Source organism: Trichogramma pretiosum, unplaced genomic scaffold, assembly GCF_000599845.2.
Source record: "Trichogramma pretiosum strain Unisexual culture from Peru unplaced genomic scaffold, Tpre_2.0 scaffold8, whole genome shotgun sequence".
Taxonomy (NCBI): Eukaryota; Metazoa; Arthropoda; class Insecta; order Hymenoptera; family Trichogrammatidae; genus Trichogramma; species Trichogramma pretiosum.
Genome location: NW_019641699.1, coordinates 955016 through 974104, shown reverse-complemented (window position 1 = coordinate 974104; position 19089 = coordinate 955016). Strand labels below are relative to the sequence as shown.

General features: G+C 34.9%; 4 protein-coding genes across 4 annotated transcripts; all 4 read right to left on the bottom strand.

Moving 5' to 3' along the window:
• Positions 1 to 9869: 9869 nt before the first annotated feature.
• Positions 9870 to 12123, bottom strand: LOC106651222 (caspase-1-like). Its single transcript, XM_014369661.2, has 3 exons — positions 11591 to 12123; positions 11052 to 11308; positions 9870 to 10969 (listed from the first exon to the last, which is right to left on the bottom strand). Exons 1-3 carry the CDS (start codon positions 11629 to 11631, stop codon positions 10416 to 10418), a joined length of 852 nt encoding a protein of 283 aa, XP_014225147.1. The 5' UTR covers positions 11632 to 12123; the 3' UTR covers positions 9870 to 10415.
• A 69-nt stretch (positions 12124 to 12192) lies between these two features.
• LOC106651221 (protein FAM45A-like) lies at positions 12193 to 14044 on the bottom strand. The gene is made up of 5 exons (XM_014369660.2): positions 13564 to 14044; positions 13293 to 13489; positions 12806 to 13237; positions 12609 to 12726; positions 12193 to 12536 (listed from the first exon to the last, which is right to left on the bottom strand). The coding sequence occupies exons 1-5, from the start codon at positions 13613 to 13615 to the stop codon at positions 12265 to 12267; spliced, it is 1071 nt and encodes a 356-aa protein (XP_014225146.1). The 5' UTR covers positions 13616 to 14044; the 3' UTR covers positions 12193 to 12264.
• Positions 14045 to 14123: 79 nt separating this feature from the next.
• On the bottom strand, positions 14124 to 15950 carry LOC106651194 (ER membrane protein complex subunit 2-like). Its single transcript, XM_014369607.2, has 7 exons — positions 15661 to 15950; positions 15412 to 15525; positions 15187 to 15337; positions 14962 to 15105; positions 14719 to 14875; positions 14553 to 14648; positions 14124 to 14466 (listed from the first exon to the last, which is right to left on the bottom strand). Exons 1-7 carry the CDS (start codon positions 15692 to 15694, stop codon positions 14287 to 14289), a joined length of 876 nt encoding a protein of 291 aa, XP_014225093.1. The 5' UTR covers positions 15695 to 15950; the 3' UTR covers positions 14124 to 14286.
• A 1551-nt stretch (positions 15951 to 17501) lies between these two features.
• Positions 17502 to 18210, bottom strand: LOC106651204. The gene is made up of 2 exons (XM_014369624.2): positions 18116 to 18210; positions 17502 to 17900 (listed from the first exon to the last, which is right to left on the bottom strand). The coding sequence occupies exon 2, from the start codon at positions 17898 to 17900 to the stop codon at positions 17631 to 17633; it is 270 nt and encodes an 89-aa protein (XP_014225110.1). The 5' UTR covers positions 18116 to 18210; the 3' UTR covers positions 17502 to 17630.
• Positions 18211 to 19089: the final 879 nt, after the last annotated feature.

The following is a 19089-nucleotide window of genomic DNA, read 5'->3' as shown; positions in this document are numbered from 1 at the left end:
AGCTGCGTCTGCCTATGCGCTCGCATCGGCGGAAAACTGCGAGAGGAAAAGAGACACACTGCTGGTGCTACTGCTACTGCTGCTATTACTGCTGCGTGTAATGCTATATAACATCCTACTGCGGCCTTACGGGAAGCGAACGAGCGTGAGTGTGTGTATGTATACTATGCTGATATAGGTGTAGGAGCAAGCGAGATGAAGATAGGGTCGAGAGCGAGCGCTTGTCTGCCAGAGTCGTGTCGAACTCACATGTATTCCAATGTGTGTGTGTGTAGGTGAAAGAGAGAGCAACTAGCAGTGCTCGGCTCAGCAATAGCAGCTCCCCCTTATATAGTATGTATACGTGCGAGCCTTGTACTTATGTGGTGTATACTATATGTACACAAATCTATATATACACATGTACACAGCTGTATGGTTGTATGCACACAGGCTGGTTCTGGCTTTCAGCTTTGCAACTCTTGTATACATATGTATGAATGTATGTATGTGGTAAGTGCTGCTGGGGCAAATCGATAAACGAAATCCTTGGTCTGCTGCTGTTGTTATGTTATGTTGGCCGATTGCGCGACACACTGCGAAGTTGGCGATGCATGCCTCTGGACCTTTAAATCCGGGTTAGGCTACGGCGAGCATCTTGGGTTTATTTATAGGAAAAAATTTAGAGAGTCGTACACTATTTACGTGCAGGCTACTCGAGCTACGAGCCGTTGCTGGCCTGCAGCACTCGTTCCCGCAGTCGACTCGACGAGCAGCTCCTTCGGATATCGGTTGAAGCGTTGCTCATGCCGAGCAAGCGATTGACTATCTCGGCGTCGAGGCGCACTTTTTATACTTGCAGCCTGCAGCAAGAGAAGCCAGCAGTCGAGTGAGTCGAGCGAGAGTCGAACCAATGCTTACACATATACCTGCGCGTATTTGTATCGATGCATATTCCCACACCATACATAGCTCGGCGGTCTATAGTGCATATATACCCTATTATATATTGCAACTACTAACTATATGTACACACGAGTATATAATGTAATATTTTATATAGGATACACTGACACAACTGCACTGTGTATGGAAGAGCAAAGTGTCGAGTAGGCGAACGGCACGATCGCGGCACGCACACACACACACACACTCACCGAGTGACGAGCAAAGTGATTATAAATAATACACCGTGTTCGTAGGGAGCGTGAGCGAGAGATAATCGAGACTGGACTCGGCTCGGCCAATCATTGGCAGTGCGTAGGTGTGGATATGCCGAACTCGGGAGCCCGGCCGACATGCCGCTCGCGGCTCGAGAAAGGAACGGGGCGACACTGGCAGAGCGATGCCACGGAACCAAGATCGGCCTGTCACTCGTCCAGCTCCCAATGGGTCTGTAATGTGCACTTGCACTCGGTCCGCCGCGAGGCACGGCTCAGCGCTCGAGACTCGAGTCCGCAGCACTAGAGCAAAGTCCCCGCTCGACTGGCAAGTTGCAACTGGCGACTGCTGCACCACACAACTGGCAACTCGTCTTACAGGCTACCACAGCCTGCTGCGGACTGTTCGCCTATCGCTCACCGATGGCTAGGATTCAGTCGCTGCTCGGCTAATCACCCCCGTCCGATTATATCGCCACACTCCCTCGCTCCGTTGTTGAAGATTCTAAGCGTACAGAAGAAGCTCGGCCTTCGGCTCTGATAATTTCAAGTGCAAACTCTAGCTGTATAACATCGGTCCACGTCTATATATATATTATATACATACAAAGTGGGCGACTGTAGCGCCACTCCTTTGAAGCTGTCATGTCAGTCTGCCACTGATGACCGACTGGTCGCTGGCGACGAGAGTGGCGACTGCAATGTTTTGACTTTTGTCCATCGCTAGCGTCCCAGCATCCAGCGGCGCACTTGACTGTCAAATTTTCTTGAACGAGTGCGGGCTCGACGTGTGATTTCCATATGGGCTCCTGTATGTTGGATTCCGTTGACTTGTACGTTATTACGCCGCACACATCAGCAATACCATTATTCTATAACGATTTGGCTCGTATCGTACAGGAGCATGATTCACGTTTGCATTTTGTACATGGACAATTGCCATTGTACACCTAATATCTAAATAGCGTCGGGCACGCGCTAGCATCTTTTATCCCCGTTGACGCATCGTAACTCGCGGCAACAAAGACGACAATCAAAGTTGAACTTGGCGCGCTCGTCTATGCAAGCACCGCTGCAACAGTTCGTGCTAATTATTTCTTTCGTTCTCAGAGAATGTACCGGCGCTTAAAAGTCACTATTACTTTTTTCGACAAACGTTTACTGCTGCATTCGAATCTTGCTCGAATTGAGTCAATGTGAATCTGTTCCGACGACCTGTTGAAACAAATTTGCTATGGATTCGAGTCGAGCCTGAGCTATCGTAAAAATTATTCACAATAATAACAGTTTCCGATCGTTGATACATCGAGTACATAAAAAAATGAAAATATAAAAACAAATAAATGTATATTAAATTCTTTTGGGGCTGATGACATTTTTGTCGAATTTTAACTATAGCCCGTGCGTCGCGTAATTGCCGCAATCTTTGAAAGGTCGATGAACTTTGACTCGGAGCAGATAGTCATGAGTTGAACGCTGATATAGGTTCGCGTGTCTGTGTAGTGCGTATCCTATCCACTACAGCGCCTGCCGATGCCGCTTGCTTCTCTAAGCACGATATACATACGTATATAGTAACTATACTATATCAACACACATCCACGCGATCCCTCTGCGTACACGTTGCTACACATATCACGTACGTGTGTGTGCGTAGATAAGTCGCTTGCGCCCACATGCAGGACTACATTTTTTGATAGGGGACGCGCACGCAGAAATGTTTCCCTTTGTACGGGGACGATCAATCGACTGCGTATATCATTTTCGAATGCTCCGTGGCCGCACGACGACGCGCGACAGTCTCGAGTTCCAAAGATGTATCTAGACTCGCCCAACTCGACAATACTCGTCTCTTTTTTTATCGAATGAAGGATGTGTGCTCCAAAGCTACCTCACAGATGCAGACATTTATTCAGGTACGACACTTGCAGCAGATCTTATAATTGACTGATCATGTTTCGCCCTGTTGCGGGTGGAAATGGTCGAATTCACAAATGGATGAAAGCATAAAGCTAAACTGCGAGAGTTATTTTTACTATTCCAAAAAAAGTCCCTTCCGCAGGTACCCATACATTTAAATACTTTGTATGAGAACACTAGCCGCTTTAACCGGCTATAGCCATGGAATCAATTCATGTGTAGGCATGTAGAGCAGCATGTACTTGGACCGTCGTCGTCGCTGCTCGCCCAAGGCTCAATGTGCACTTACTTTTTAATTTAGCCTGTGTGAGAATTATAACTGCTGATCTTGACTTTAATGATATAAATAAATTTCATACGTTTCAGATTGCACAGCTACGTATGCCTATTATAGTTAGGAATTTTACGAGTCTGATGAAATTAGAGGAGAAAATGGATAGTTATATTGAATACGGTGACTGGTGTGATCTGATCTGCGTAGTCGCAACTCGCGGCCTGTGCGCTTCAGCCAGTTCGTTCTCCCTTTCATCTGTACCTTTACACGTACTTACACATACGAACACACTCCCTTACAATGAATACTTGACAGAATGCGAGAGCCGGGGAAGGTCGTCGTCCCGTCGCTGCTACATAGTAGCAGTATATATCCTATAATATATATAGGTATATGAATGAAAGAGAGAGAGAGAGAGAGAACTGCTGTACATATTGTACTCTAAACAGCAAACATCGAGTAATATGTTGCGTGACTTATAACATCCAAATCTCATCCAAAGAAATCTCATCCATCGACTCATTCAACCAAAACATATTCCTCTTGTTTTTTATACTTCACCTTTTAAATTAAAATATACGCCAATGACTCAACATATGACTTTTAACAACAATACATATATAATGTACTCATTTTTAAAATTATCTAGCATGATTCCATACCTTAACGCTCTGTTCTATTCAAAAGTTGGGCATTTAAATGTACGTAATTACGTAATGTAGTCTAGGAGCTACACAGGTTCCCGCTTCGTAATGAATCCCGAAAGATGAACCTTGGTGTTTTCCTCGTATTTTTCCCCCCTAAACACGAATTTCGTAGGTGTACATCGATCCGAGTGGCAATGTACTTGTTATTAACATTTTAATTGTTTAAACGGCCATAACTCGTAAACTATTGAAAATAAATTTAAACAGTTTTACGCCATTCTATTTCTAAATGAAAAGACAAAGAGATTAAATTATTAAAAGTTAAAATCGATTCATTAATAAAACAATAAAAAAATTCAATATTTTTACACGTATCTAACTTTTTACATTTATAAAAATTTGAACACAGAATCTTAATTTTTTTATTGTGGAATTAATAATTCGACAAAAGGAAAGAGAACCTGTATTCTTTTAGGAATCAACTTGTTTTTAATTATTAATAAATGAAAAGTTTATGTTATTTTTTACTTTTCCTAAATTGAATTTTTCATAAATTGTTAATAACGATTGAACGGCGACCCGCACTGATTTCCATCCTCTTAATTCTTGTCTTTTTTTTTGCATAAAAAAAATTAACAAATAATTGTTATTGCAAAAAAAATTGTTTATTTTGCAAAATAAAAAATATTTTTCAACTCTTCGGACGATTCTAAACAAAAAGTTTCTCTTGTAACTTTTTCGTTCGACGCATATGGCTGATTCTCTGTGAAGTCGAATGGACAAAAAAAAATTTTTTCTGCAAATATGAAAAACTTGTTGTATTTGATGTCAGATTTGTCCCAAAAAAATTTTAGAAAAATTGGGGCCTTCTATGACACTTTTTCTTAGGGTTTTTCTGAAATTCATGAAAAATCACAAATATTCAAATAATTCCTGGATCAGGGTAGAATGATTCAAAAATAAAAGTGCCCAGCAACTTTTTTGTTGGAAATTGTCCAAATTTTCAGAAAAAAAGTATGCCAAGGTGATTGGAGCTATCTAGAAAAGTGGAAAGCTCTCAAAACTCGTCGCACCACAGCAGTTCATCGTGCACTAGGTCTCGGAGCCGAAGTCATCTCGGACCTCTTCAAAATATACAACAAGTTTGACCTGAACTACAGCAACCCGTCCGGCTACACACATTTTCACTTGGCCTGCGAGGACGGCTGCTGTTACCTCGTCGAGAAATTCCTCGAGCTCGGCCAGGATCCCAATTGCCTCGTACCTGATACGGGCGATTCACCGCTTCACCTGGATGCGCGGGCGTGCTACATGTCAGAGATACTCGAATCGCTCTTGAAACCCGGCGTAATCCTAATTTGGTCAACAATGATGGATTGACCCCTCTGCACTGCATTTGCATGTATAGTTATGCCGAGATGGTAGAGACGTTTCTCAAGGTCAACGACGACATGCAGCAGCAGGTGCGGATCGATGCAAAAGACAAGTTGGGCCGTACACCGCTGCAATTAACCTTGTTAATTGGTGATACAGACGTGATTGGAGAAGTAGCAAAAGTACTACTGAAAAGGGGCGCGATCCGAATTTGGTTGACAACGATGGATCGACTCCTCTGCAAATCATTTGCCAGGAAAAAGACGATGACTTGACGGAGATTTTCTTCGAGACCATTGATGAGATGCGGCTGACGTTGCGATTCGACGTTCGGGACAAGTTGGGCAGGACACCGCTTCAACTGGTTGTGGCAAGTCTCAATCCAAATGTGGTCCATAAACTCTTGGATCGTGGCGCTGATTTGTCGAGCTTCGTTTTCCCCACCGAGAATAATTTCGACGAGATGAATAAAATCGGTTCTTGGTATGTTTAAATGAAATTAGCGTCAGGTCTACAGGTTGTCGTGGAACGCCTGACGAAGAGAGGATACGAGCTGGACCGGAGCGACGCCTTCGTCGTCATGAAATGTTTGGAAAATTGCAGTTTGTGCGAGGAGTCGGAGGAATTTTGGTCGGAGGAAGTTTGGCATAACCGGCACTCGTGTCTTTTTCCGCACACTCGTGCCCAAAAACGCCTTTTGGGCACTTGTTACATAAATAACTATTTTTTTATAGTAGAATATGTTCTTATACTACATCTAATTGACGAAAAAAACCATCTCATCTCTGAAATCTCAATTACATTACTTCTTTCATATTAACTAGATTTTGAGATTGGATTAAATTGGTCACGTAATTTTGACGAAAGTTCCATGTCAATATTGATCTATGGATCTCCCTTTCACTTAAAAGGAGCAGAATTTTGACAAATTATTTTGCTCTTCTTTTAATCACAACATTTAGTATTATGAAAAAAGTACTGTTTTTGGTCAATCAGGTGAAAATATTTTACTATTAAAAAAAATATATCTCAACTATTTCGATTTATAGAACCATTTTTAAATATCAGTCCGCGAAACACCATCTCGTTCCCTTAGTGTAACGAATGTGACGCATAACGATGATATAAAATTAATAATCGCCATTACAGGTGGAATCGTCAAGTGCGGCATGTCGGTGGGCTCGATCGTCGCCACGGCGCTGTCGGGCCATACATAGCCACGACCTACCTGGGCTGGCAGGGCATCTTCGACGGGTTCGGCGCGATGAGCTGCTGCACCAGCCTCGCCATCTTCCTCTGCGTGCACGACTCGCCGGTCGAGCTTTCGCGTACAAGCGCCGAGGAGAGGGACTTGATCGAGGCGGAAAAGACGACGATCAAGCCCGAGTGGTGCCGAAGCGCAGACCGCGGAAGAGGATGTCGCGAAGCAGGAAGAAGTCAAGATCGACGTACGCCCAATCCCGTAGTGATGAGCGTTTAGACGAAATTGAAATTGCCCTGGCTGAAGATACTGACGTCGGTGCCGATGCGGGGGCCTTGGTCATCGGCCCATCTGGATTCGCTTGGGACAATTCCATATATATACTCTGCAGGTTCCCCTCTACACGAAGGGCGTACTCTGCCTACGACATCGCCGAGGTTCGTACTTTATACAATTTTCATTCTCTCTCTATCTCTCCTCGTAACAATCGCAATTATATATTTTTTTTTAACATACACGAGCGCAGATAGGCCTCGCCTCGTCGCTGCCCTTCATCTCGAGCCTGCTGACCGTCTTCCCCCTGAGCTGGCTCGCGGACCTCGCGATCAAGCGCGGCTACTTGGTGCTGATCGCCAAGGGCTTCGAGTCGTGCTCGCACCCATTTTCGCCGGTGCCATAATTCCGTGAGTATTTTTTTTTCGACTGAAATGCGTAGTTGACGTCGACTCTTGATCAAGTTCGATGTATTACTCATTAACTCGAGCTATTATTTAAGGTACTAAAATACTCAATAATCGAACCGTGAATCAATGCTTGAGGTATCGAAGGGACCTTGAAATGAAAATAAATTTTGCTTCCTAATAGAGGAAACTTTGCGATGGGTCTAAAATGGACTTTGGTCAATTATTGTTGTGTCTCATATATATATATTTGAGTAAATATTCAGTGAGTTTTCTCGAATATTATTGAAATAAACTGCATTTTTTGTCGATTGAGTTGAGAATAATGCCCGAACAAGTTTTGTTTCGATTCGTTTAATATCGCCATCTCAAAGGATTTTTGAAAGGATTTTTCAATATAAATAAGCAAAATAAGAAATTTCCTCGAGTGGTTGAAATGTAGAAAATTTACCCGATAATGTATTAATGGAGTCATTGACCAAATGCGAAAGAATTACTGCGCTAAACTATTTATTTGCAATGGTACATTGACAAATGCCGTTCACTTAATGAACATAAAAAAGGGTAAAAAAGCAAATTTTTTGTTACCAAAAATGTTTTACTAACGAAATAATAAAAAATGTCTACTTTATTCATTTTGTGACGATTTAGGGTAGACGTACAATATCAATGAATGGCCATTATGGAAAATATGTTCTGATAAACAATTAAAGACATTTTCATTGACGTTTTTCAATTCTAAATCGAACGGTGCATCTTGTTGTCCATATCTAATATGTATCACGAAAAAAGTATAATTATTGCGTAATTAACAATGGTAATTCACAGTCCGAAAGCAGTCAATCACTGGGCGAGATACCCTTATAGTTTAATAAAGTATGATCGCGCTCAACGAGAATACGACACCTTTTTCGCAAGACTCTGTTAAATTCTTATGACATAGCGTTTGAATTCTTTCTATTTTTTCAGACTATTTGAAAATTATAATTAATAAATAAAATAACAATATCGTAGGGATATCTATGAAATTCGAAAATTACGACGATACTGTAAATTACTAAGCATTACGTTGTGTTACATGCATGTGCAAGCAATCTGCACTTAGCTGAAAAGGGCAAAGTAAAATATGAGAATAAAGGAAGAAAAAAGCTATTTAGCCAACACTATAAAGTTTTTCCTCAAAAAATCAATATAATTCGTTAAATTAAGCTCTAAATAATTGCATTATTATTAATAGACACTGTAGAAGAAATTCGAAAGCAAAATATTTTATTGTAATATCCAAAAATGATAAGTTTTCAGAAAAAATCAGGTTCTATTTCGGGTAATTTAGAGTTTTGTTAATAAATAATGAAGTTTTTACTTGCTTGTGTAGCTTTTAACAATAACGAAAATAATGAACATTTGAGTCAAAGACATACAGAAAATTTTCGTAAAAACAGCTACAAACCATTTAAGGAACTAATATGGCAAAATTTAAATCTATGACGACTCAACTCTTGCATAGAACGAATAGAAAAATAAAACAATTGATAATTTACTATACTTTATTCATATTTTTTTTTATACAAATTCCTTTTCAAATATTTTTTACATTATTAATGTATCAATGTAAAATAGGTAATATAAAAATCTTATATATATTCTCAAAAATGTTTAATTTACACACATATTTTTTTTATCTTTTTTATGCGTCGCAGCATTTTGTTGTACACGATAAACGTCGATGTCAAACGAATAATGAAAGAAAATTATTGCTTTTGCAACTCAAATTATTTGAAATCAATTTAATGAGTCACTTTCAGGCACAACAGCTTTGTTTTTCATATACATAATATATATTTCATATATATAAATATAGACGTTCATTCAATTAGGCGTACCTGAAATATTGCGTTTTCATAGCATGAATCAAGAATTTCTAAAAAACGACAATCAACTGATTTTGAGTGGCCAAAATGTGATTTATTTTTCGGTGGTTTTTTGACAAAAAAAGAAATGGAACTGCATCAATATAATAATTTACTTACAATTCACGCATCGACGATTTGGCACCCCATTGAGACTTGTTAATATGTAACTTAAGTCAATTTGAACATATCTTACACTAGCCTACATATTCTAGACTGAGGCAGCTCTAATACTTAGATATCACTTTTATTCAAGTCACAAAAATTTTTATATTTGTTTCAGACGTATTGAAATGATATCTAATGAGAGTACCTTTTCTTATTAGAAAATGTTTGTAGCCATAATAAACAATTTTATTATTTTAACCAATTCTACAAAAAATGACCAGTTAGTGGGTCATATATATTCACTGGATAGATATTCGTACAGATACCATATATTTTTTTTTTTGAAAATAACTATGAGAAGACCACGCCATTAAATCAAATATTATAAATGCAATTTCTTAATTACTAGTTTATAAATAAATGCCTTTCATATGAATTAAAGGATCATCCAGCGTACAAGAACTTAGAGTAAAAGAATCCAAGGAACTTATGCTTGATCCCACAAAACAGCAAATCCTTTGAGTACAAATTATTTATTGCATAAATTTAATAAAGCAGAAATAGTAATGCATTAATCATTTTCATTTTTTAGTTTGACTCATGCCTTGAGTTATATTTTATCATAGAGCAATCATGTAGTAATCAATTTATTTTGTTATTTATATATAAATACCACAATATTTCTTAAAAAGTATCACTATGATTGTCAGTTGATTGAAATATTTTTTCATTTATTTTAATACAATTTGCTTATACTTTGAGAGTATTTCAATTTTATTTAGTAATTTTACTAAAAAAATTTATGTAGCATATAATTTTTCCTTAAGCTTCTGAATAATATCACAGGAGCATTTTTAAAATGCTCCAATAATAATGAAAATAATGTACTTTGCAAATCAATAGCATAGCATTCAAAATGTAGTACTTCAATACTATAAAATTTAATTATATCAAAACATTCTTGAAAAATTGATTAAACATGGTAGATAAGAAAGTAAATAAAATTGAAAGGTATCACATAAATTGTAAATTTAAAGAGAAAAAAAAGCTGAGATTCTCAAAATTTCAATGCAGATTGGTCTTAATTTATAATCTGGTTCTATTTTTTTATTCAATCTATTCAATCAAGAGAGTTAAAAACTTTTGTTTTAAACTTAGAGATTTATGCTCCGTTATGTACTGGTGGGAACTTAACAAGACGAGTCAACATAGAAGTAATGCACGGAATCTGTTTTTGTTGATGCATTGTAATATTGTCAGGAGTATTTGATTCAAAATCAATAGCCACACGCTGACAAACAAATGTTAGTAAAGTTAATATATCATAGCGTGTGCCATTTTCTTTCAGTTCAATACATAAGGCTTGCATAAACCATGAACCTCTAGTTGTGTTTCTCCATGAATAGAATCCTGGGACTGTTGAATAGGCTATCAGAAAGTCAGCATGAGTAGGAATTCTAAAAGTCACTGTTGGATGTCCATCAGTTTCCGTGCGCTCTTTGAGCGTTATTCCACCATCTAATCTGTCTCCTTGACAAGCTTGAATGAAAAAAAGCTTGGGTTTACCAGCAAGAGTTGGACATCTATCTGATGTAAAATAGGACCAAATAGTATCAGCTTTGTAAGGAGTATCATGAGCATATAAAAGGCCAAGTTCTCCATGACTCAAGACTGCAACCACAAGGCAATCATGCTGTGTATGATCCATTTCTGCCACTAATAATGAATAAATACACAAATTGTAAATATTTAATATAAATTAGTTAAATATAGCAAAAGTATATCTTGAAGATTATACCTTTTTCCAAGTATTGAGATATAACTTTATGGGTTGAATTGTGAAAATCATGAACCTCAAATCCTAGATCTCTAAGGGTATTTGCCAAATTTTCACAATCAACATTAGTTCCACAACGTGGTTTTAGGTGACTTACAGTAAAAAATTCATGATTAAATATTACAGCAAGACCACGCTTTCCATGATTCATATTATAATGTGTTGCATATCGTTTGGTTGGTGCTGAATGCAGTTGGCTAATAGGAGCAATGCTATTTCTGTGCAAAAAAAAAGTACCAATTAGAATTAAGCTAAAGAAAATAAAATGCTCTGAACAATATTTAATAATTAAGTAATTGCAAAAGTAAATGTTCATTAAAATTTTTTGAAACAATTTTTAACGACTAACAACAATAGTAAGCAGTCTTCAGATTGCGTTGAGAAGCTTAGTTTACTCGTTAATATTTATTCCCTGATCAATTTCTCGCATTTAAAAGAAGAGTTGTAGATAAAAAAAGTCTGAACAAGAGAAATTTTTAACAACGACGAATTTGAAGTACCTGCTACAGCCGAATGCGTCAGCAACGTCTTTGTCGCCCATTGTTGTGTTCGTCCACCGACCTTCGAGCGTGATGATACAAAGAAAATGCGGAACCAACTGGTGATGCGAAGCTGTAAGATATTATCTTGATACGAAGGCAGACACTTAATGATAATTACATGTGCTTGCAGTTGATCGAAATTAGAAATTGATTATCCAATATGTTCGTAAGGAGTAAAAACAACAACGGTATCAGTACACAGAATGAAGTTTTTCACCACAAATATCAATGAGTCTAAAGTTTTTGGCCAAGAATAATAAGCATTTGTAGAATAAATCTGCATTCAATCGCTCGGAGTCGGAACTCGGGAGACTGATGCGTCGCACAAACGTACACAATAATATATCTCCTATATGTACCACCAAAACAACAAATGTAAGAGTTGTTATATACTCTCCCACCCCCATTTCCCAATTACTTTCGCGCGCGCGGCTGCGCTTCGAAAGTGTATTTTTCATTGGTCAATCGGTCCAACCACTTCGGACCCGCATATTTTCAAATTGCATATTCTTGATTTTAAGCGAACACGTTAGAAAACAATTTTCTGTATACAACTATTATTGGAACTTTTTGTTAATATTTATTTTTAAAATATAATATCAATGCTATATTGTATGTTTGTCTTGGTAATATCACATAATGAGTAAATTTTCAGCTACAGCAAGATTGACCAGAAAATTTTCCACAGCAGTTGAAAGATTTTTTCCTTTTATGGCTTGAATTGGAACTTTCATATCTCCTTCACAAGTTTTCACTGTAGCCAACGATGTTAATTGTTTTAGTAAATCTTGAGTCTTATCATTTATCTCAGATATAATCTGGGCTTCTGAGAATGATTGATTTTCACCAAGTTGTAACATGAACATTGCAATTTCTTTGTGAGTTTTGGTCATGTTTAAACTTTCTAAATTTTTTAAAATTAAATAAATTATTTTTAAATTTTATGAATTTAAAAAATATCTGTTGATTATTTTACCTTTTGCATGATTTGCTATAATTATTTCTCTAGCTGGAATATTGACTAATAAATCATACAAGTCTGTTCTAGAAGATATTATACTATCTTTGAAGCCAGCTATGTAAAAGGAATGTTTCTGTAAACAGATAATTAGTTGTTTTATCTACAATGAGTTTTTAAAAAAAGAAATTTTTACTTTAATCATTTGATAATACCTTCAATTCAAAAAGTTCATCGGGTACAAAATCTACCCATGAGAATAGGTAGTCTGTAAGCTTTCTATGTTTCATTAAAGCAGGAAATGATTTTATCCATTTTAATAATTCTTCTAAACTGTGATGATAAACTACAATCCGTTTTTTTAATAGTAAAGCAGTATAAATCAATATTATTTCTAACTCAAAAGTTTTGATTAATTCTCTAATATTAGTAGTTGTTCCAAAAGGTAAATCATCAAAATCTTGTGATGAAAATATATGATTGTCATTTATGATGCAGGAATTTTTTGAAAATGTCATGAGATACAATTTTAATATGTCTATTGGGCTACCACTTTTAATATAAGCCCGACTTAGAATTTTACCTAATGATTGATATTTGTGAGGAAAATAATCCTGAGCTATTAGTACAATAGCAAATTGTTTAACCTGTAAAGTTAGCTGTCAGTACTTTTTCGAACAATTAATATCCAAAGCTACTCACTTTGACCAGGATATCAGATTCTGAAGTATCACTATTATAAATGTAAAACCATTTAGAATTATGTCTTGAAAAAATAAATGTCTGAAAATAGTTGTGCTCCAGTTGAAAATTGTACTTTCTAGTTATTATCGCTTTATCTAAATTTGCTATAGATGGATAATTCCAAGTCCACAAAGTATCATTGTTACAGTCTTTTTCTGCAATTAGAAAATAAGACGTTTGTGCTTCATTTGATTCATTCTTTTGTATGCAATAGTAAATAATACTTTACCTATTATGCTACATGAGATCATACTTTCGTAACATCTCATTCTGAACTGCATTTGCAATTATCGATTTCAAATGAAAAAATCTTAACAAATTATAATTAGTTTTCAACGTTTTTGTGAATTAAAAACAATGGAATGTATAAAGCATTAAATCAGTACAGATATATCTCTGCCTATTGAGGTTATATGTCCGTCTTTGTTCTTTAGGAGGGGTGGCTAAGGCGGATTGTGTACGGGAATGAGAACACTTTGTGAAAAGTGCCATTACAAAAAAAAAAAAAAAAATAGAAATATTCCTTGTTTATATATGTTATAATTTCTTTCAGATTTCAAGTGTTTTGCTGACGTGAAAAACAGTCCCCGTACAACTGTCAGTGACTTCAATTTCTTTAGTGATAAGAATGCAATACTCAATATTCTAAATAAGTAGTCAAATTCTAACTAAAGTTAAAATTAGTTTTGGAAAACTGCATGCAGAGAACTTGAATTATTTTATTAAACAAAAAATTAATCTTACAACTTATTTAAAATTGTATGGTGTTTAAAAATAAAGTAACCAAAATTCATTGTGATAGAATTTAAATATGTGATATTGAATGATACAGTTAATAGTAATATTATTATATATAATAACACAATTTTTTACTTAAACACTTTTTTAAAAATGCCAACTACAATAATGCAAAACTATTCATTTTTATTTATTATATGAAATCAGCAGATATCTATACTTCAAGTTGCAAATGTGCTAACAAATCTTCCACTTGTTTAATATTTGTGTCATCATTGGAGTTTTTTAATTTGTACTGTTGGTCAATTTGTTTTGATACCCATGTACTTAACTTTGCTAATTCTTTTTTCTTTGAAGCAGGACATTTTTGAGAAAGAGAAATATGATTCACAGTCTAGAACAAATACAATTATTGATTTGGTGTAATAAAAATACTTCTATGCTATTTTTAATTTTAAAAATTTGTACCGATTTACATACCAAAAGGAGACCGTATAATGCTCTGATATTATTGGGATTTAATTTTATTGCTTGGCAAAAGTATGATTTTGCTGTAAGCATATTATCATAACCACCCTGTAGAAATAATAAACCATGGATGTAAATAGTGCTTTATAACTTAATTCAAATGTTCATTTATATTTACCATAGAATATTTAATTTCAGCATATCGCTGATGTAATAAATGATTGTGAGGATTATGAAGTATGAGTTCCTCAATACATACTGCAGCTTTTCCATATTCTTGCTCTTGTAAATAAAGATCAGAAAGTTCATGCCATGCTTCTTGATCGCTCATGAACCTTTGTAATGAATAATTTAAAAAATTATGCGTTTTTAAAAAGATTTCAACAAATTTTAGTAGCAATATTATCATTTTTTTATTTACTTCTTCAGGTACTCAGTTAATTCTTTGATGGCTTCTGGAATTCTTCCGTATGCTTTATAAATAGCAACCCGCCTTTTTCTAGGAGCCGCATTAGTTTCATCTTTTTTAATGATGGAGTCCAAAACACTTAAAGCTTCATCATACCTATGAAAAATGTATTAATAAAATAATAATAATAATAATAATTACTTAGTGAAATTGAGCAAATAGCCTTTAGAGACTTACAATTCAATTGCTTCCAAATGCATGGCGTGACATTTGTGCACTCTCAAGCTTCCAGGAAACTCTGTCATCAAAATTTTTAGACATTTTTCAGCTAAATCAAGACTATGACAGTCTAAAGCTGCAAGAAATACTTGTTCTAGGACTAGAAATTCTAAACAAAAAGAAAGTAATTAAAAAAAGGAACATGTCTATAGTGAATGTTACATTTGATCCAAAATTACTCACTCTCATTTCCAAGTTTATCAACGTGTTGTTTTAAAATCGATTCCCAGATATATACAACATCCCTACTTTGACGTTCTGAGTTTTCTCTCCATGTTCGTAAAACATTTCGAGCTTCTGTAAACATGAGCATAACCTTAAATTTTGTTCGAATGGCTCAAATTTTATTTGAACTATAATAAATTGATAATTGACAGTTTTTCTATTTTCTAAAGTACAAACGACGCATATATTCCGTTAAAAGTAGCTTACCACTCCAAGTTATATTATCGTAAACTCCAGCCATGTTGATGTTTTATTAGTATATATTATTGCACTTTGTTAAATCTTAACAATAAAATTTAAAGTATAAACACAAAGCAATAAGGTATGAAATATATTATTGTTTTGGTCAAACTTTAGTAAATGCAAATTATGATTTATTGATTTACTTATTCCGTTGACAGTAAAATGAAATTTTCACATATTTATTTGACGTGTCTCCTATCTTCTACATTCAGATCAGCTGGACAAGTCACTGTAGAACAAGGTGATAAGCGTATACCTATATATAATTACATCTATTCAATGTGTCGTGTGTTGAGCGCAACCCATACCCGCGCCGTTCGACCGGATGCGTTATTTTTACATGTTTCTTGCTAAGACTAATTACAAATAACATCGTTGTGTAAAATCGTTCAACGATAAAAATGTTTCTTAATTATTTAAGCTAATAACAAAATGTGAAAAGGTTGGGAATATATTTTAGTTATTGTTTTCTTTCCACTTTTTCCGAATAATTTTAAAAGTTAACAGGTGCATAAAAATATTTTAATGAGAACGTTTAACATTTAAACGTTCTCATTAGTTTACCAAACATTTGATTAACGCTTGAATTGATTTAAAAAGTAATAGTAATGGATATAGTAGATTACGCGACGAGTGCGGAAAGTAGGTGTTCCCATGAGTTGAGTATACTATTTTTTGATACAGCTGCGGAAAGTTTGTTTTTCCGCACGCTTACGAACTTTCCGCAAGCTGTAGCCACAGCACCAGGATCTGTTACGTTCGAAGCATTCTACTGACTGCGAAAAACGAACTTTCCGCACGCTGTATCAAAAAATAAATTTTATTCGTGTTTTTTATAAAAATTTATTTTCCAATTAGTCCATGAATTATTAAAAATTGAAATTTACACAAACTTATGTTTCATCCTCCTTTTTTTGAATCAAAGCATTTTGAATTGTATGAAATAATTATCGGACGAAGAAAGAAAGGCAATTTTGTTATAGTAAGTAATATTATTTGACATTAATTGTTTAATTACGTACACGTAAATAAGTATTGATGTCTTATGGGACATGGTCGCGGTCATTTTGGTATACGTTACGAGCTGACCCTTTACTCTGATTGTATGAGCCATTTACCGTTTTAAACGGAAAAATTACAAAAAATTTACGGAATAATGGAACAATTTCAATCGGTTTAAATCTGAATTGATTAATACAATTCACGATAAAAGCAGATTTTTTAAAATCCATTTTAATCGAAAAATCCATATCTAATATTTCATGGGTATCTTATGTGTATTAAAGTCTCAGAGGAGAAGAATGATCAGCCCTGGCAGAATAAATTTGCATTGTTTAATCGCCCTGAACTAAAAAAACTGATACTTCGCAGCAATAATATCCTTTTTTCTTACTAGGTAGTTGGACAAGTTACAGATCATGTGGTATGGTATACACTTACAAGTAGGCATCGATTGATGCAATAAGATTAATTATCTATTTTAAAAATTAAATTTCACCCATCTAGTAATTGGTTTATGCTATGTGTAGGTTCCTGAGTCCATGGCCCAAATGAGGATATATTATATTCTAAAGAATACGTTCTTGAGGAATAATAAAATTCATATCTTGAGTTTTATCGTAAATAATAAAAACCTATTTCAAATTGTGCAGCCATATAAATGATTATTAATTTTTTTTTGAAATACAAAATATGAAAACATAGCAAAAATATTTTTCAAAGAAAACTCTGTTAAATTAAAAATATATAATGTCTTGAAGCAGCCAACTTTTGAGGTATTTAATAATATGATATAATTTGTCAGATATCACATTTAAAATAGAAACAAAATTTATTCCAGAAGCATGTTGAATAAATAATATTATGTACAAGTTTTTTTCTACTCAAACAAAATCTTCTAGTTTGTAATAAATGAAACCTATAACTCAGTACTTTTAAACACTGCCTTTGCGTTTTTTTTCTAAATCCTCGAGGTGCTTCAATTCACGTTCACTATTAAATTTTTCAAACAAAGATTTTATTTTTTCTTGCTTTTCGACAGGCATTGGTGGGCATGATTCCAATTTTAGTTTTGTCACAGATTCTTCAAAAATTTGTGGAGAATTGAAATAATGGAAGCAAGCAACAGGAAACGACATGTATAAGAACATCTTACAAATTTCCCACTGCCATTTTTCCATAAATCTTTTTGTAAAAATGCTCATCTGAAATGAAGAAAATTAAATTTAATATCATAAAATTACACTAAAATTCATTGCAACTGTCAAACGAAGTAACTGATGCTTCTACATAAATGTTACTTCAAGAGTTTAATGCACTTGAAGTTAAAAGTAATAAGTTTAATGAAAAAAGAAAAATGAAATTAATCAAACCCTCGAATAACATTTATTGAGTAATATATTGTAACGATGATTTGTACCTTGATCAAGTTTGTTTTGACGTATCGTGTGCTGACAATATACTTGGACTTTTTAGGGTTAGGTAAAATATCTCTGTAACTATAATATATACTTGATTGTCGTCTGCTACGCAGTTCTAAAATGACGTTGATAAAGCAGAAATTTCGTACATCGATCATGATCATGAGGTAACGTTTTCTAGTACACGATTTCACCTATAGGTTCATGTTTTATCATCCGACTTTGAAAAATATGGAAAATTTACGAACTCCTTTCATAAGCTTACTGAAAAGATTTAAAAGGAATCGACATTTTGGAAAATTCCTCAACAAAGTTATGATGTACTTTTTTGGCGTTTAAAGAAGCATAATACACTATCATAAATAAATAAACGTTTTTATTATGCAAGTGAGGGTCAATATCGTGTAGTTTTTGTAGCTTAATTCTCCATAGATTGATTGACGTATTTGATGTAATAAGTGAACAATGTAGTTCTTTCACTCGAGAATAAATATATTTGAAATAATTGTTCGTACACTTTTGTAAGTTTACAATTACATTGAGTTAATTTACGTTGCAAATTTTTTTTTGCTATTTTAATATAGATAAAAAAGTTTTAAAAATTAATAGTTAATCAAAGTTTGTTGACGTAGGTGTAGATACCAAAAAAACAAATTAAGTGACGCGATTCAAAAATTCGTATAATTGAATAATATCATCAACAGAAATGATTTTTGAGATAAGAAAGTAATAGATCAAGGAGGTGAAGGAAGTGAATTTTTATTATACACGTTTGAATCAGTACTGTGAAAGCTTGCAGCCAGAAAAAAGCAGTTGCACGATAAGTTAGCGCAGTTTCTTGCATTCTAGTAACACAATTTGGAAGTCTGGGCAAGTATTTTTCGGGCTGCGGGGGCGAATCACAGGCTAAGTCGGGCTGTGGCTCTTTCGTTTTTAAACCGTCCTCACTTACTTTTGTGTTATTCTGCAGCTT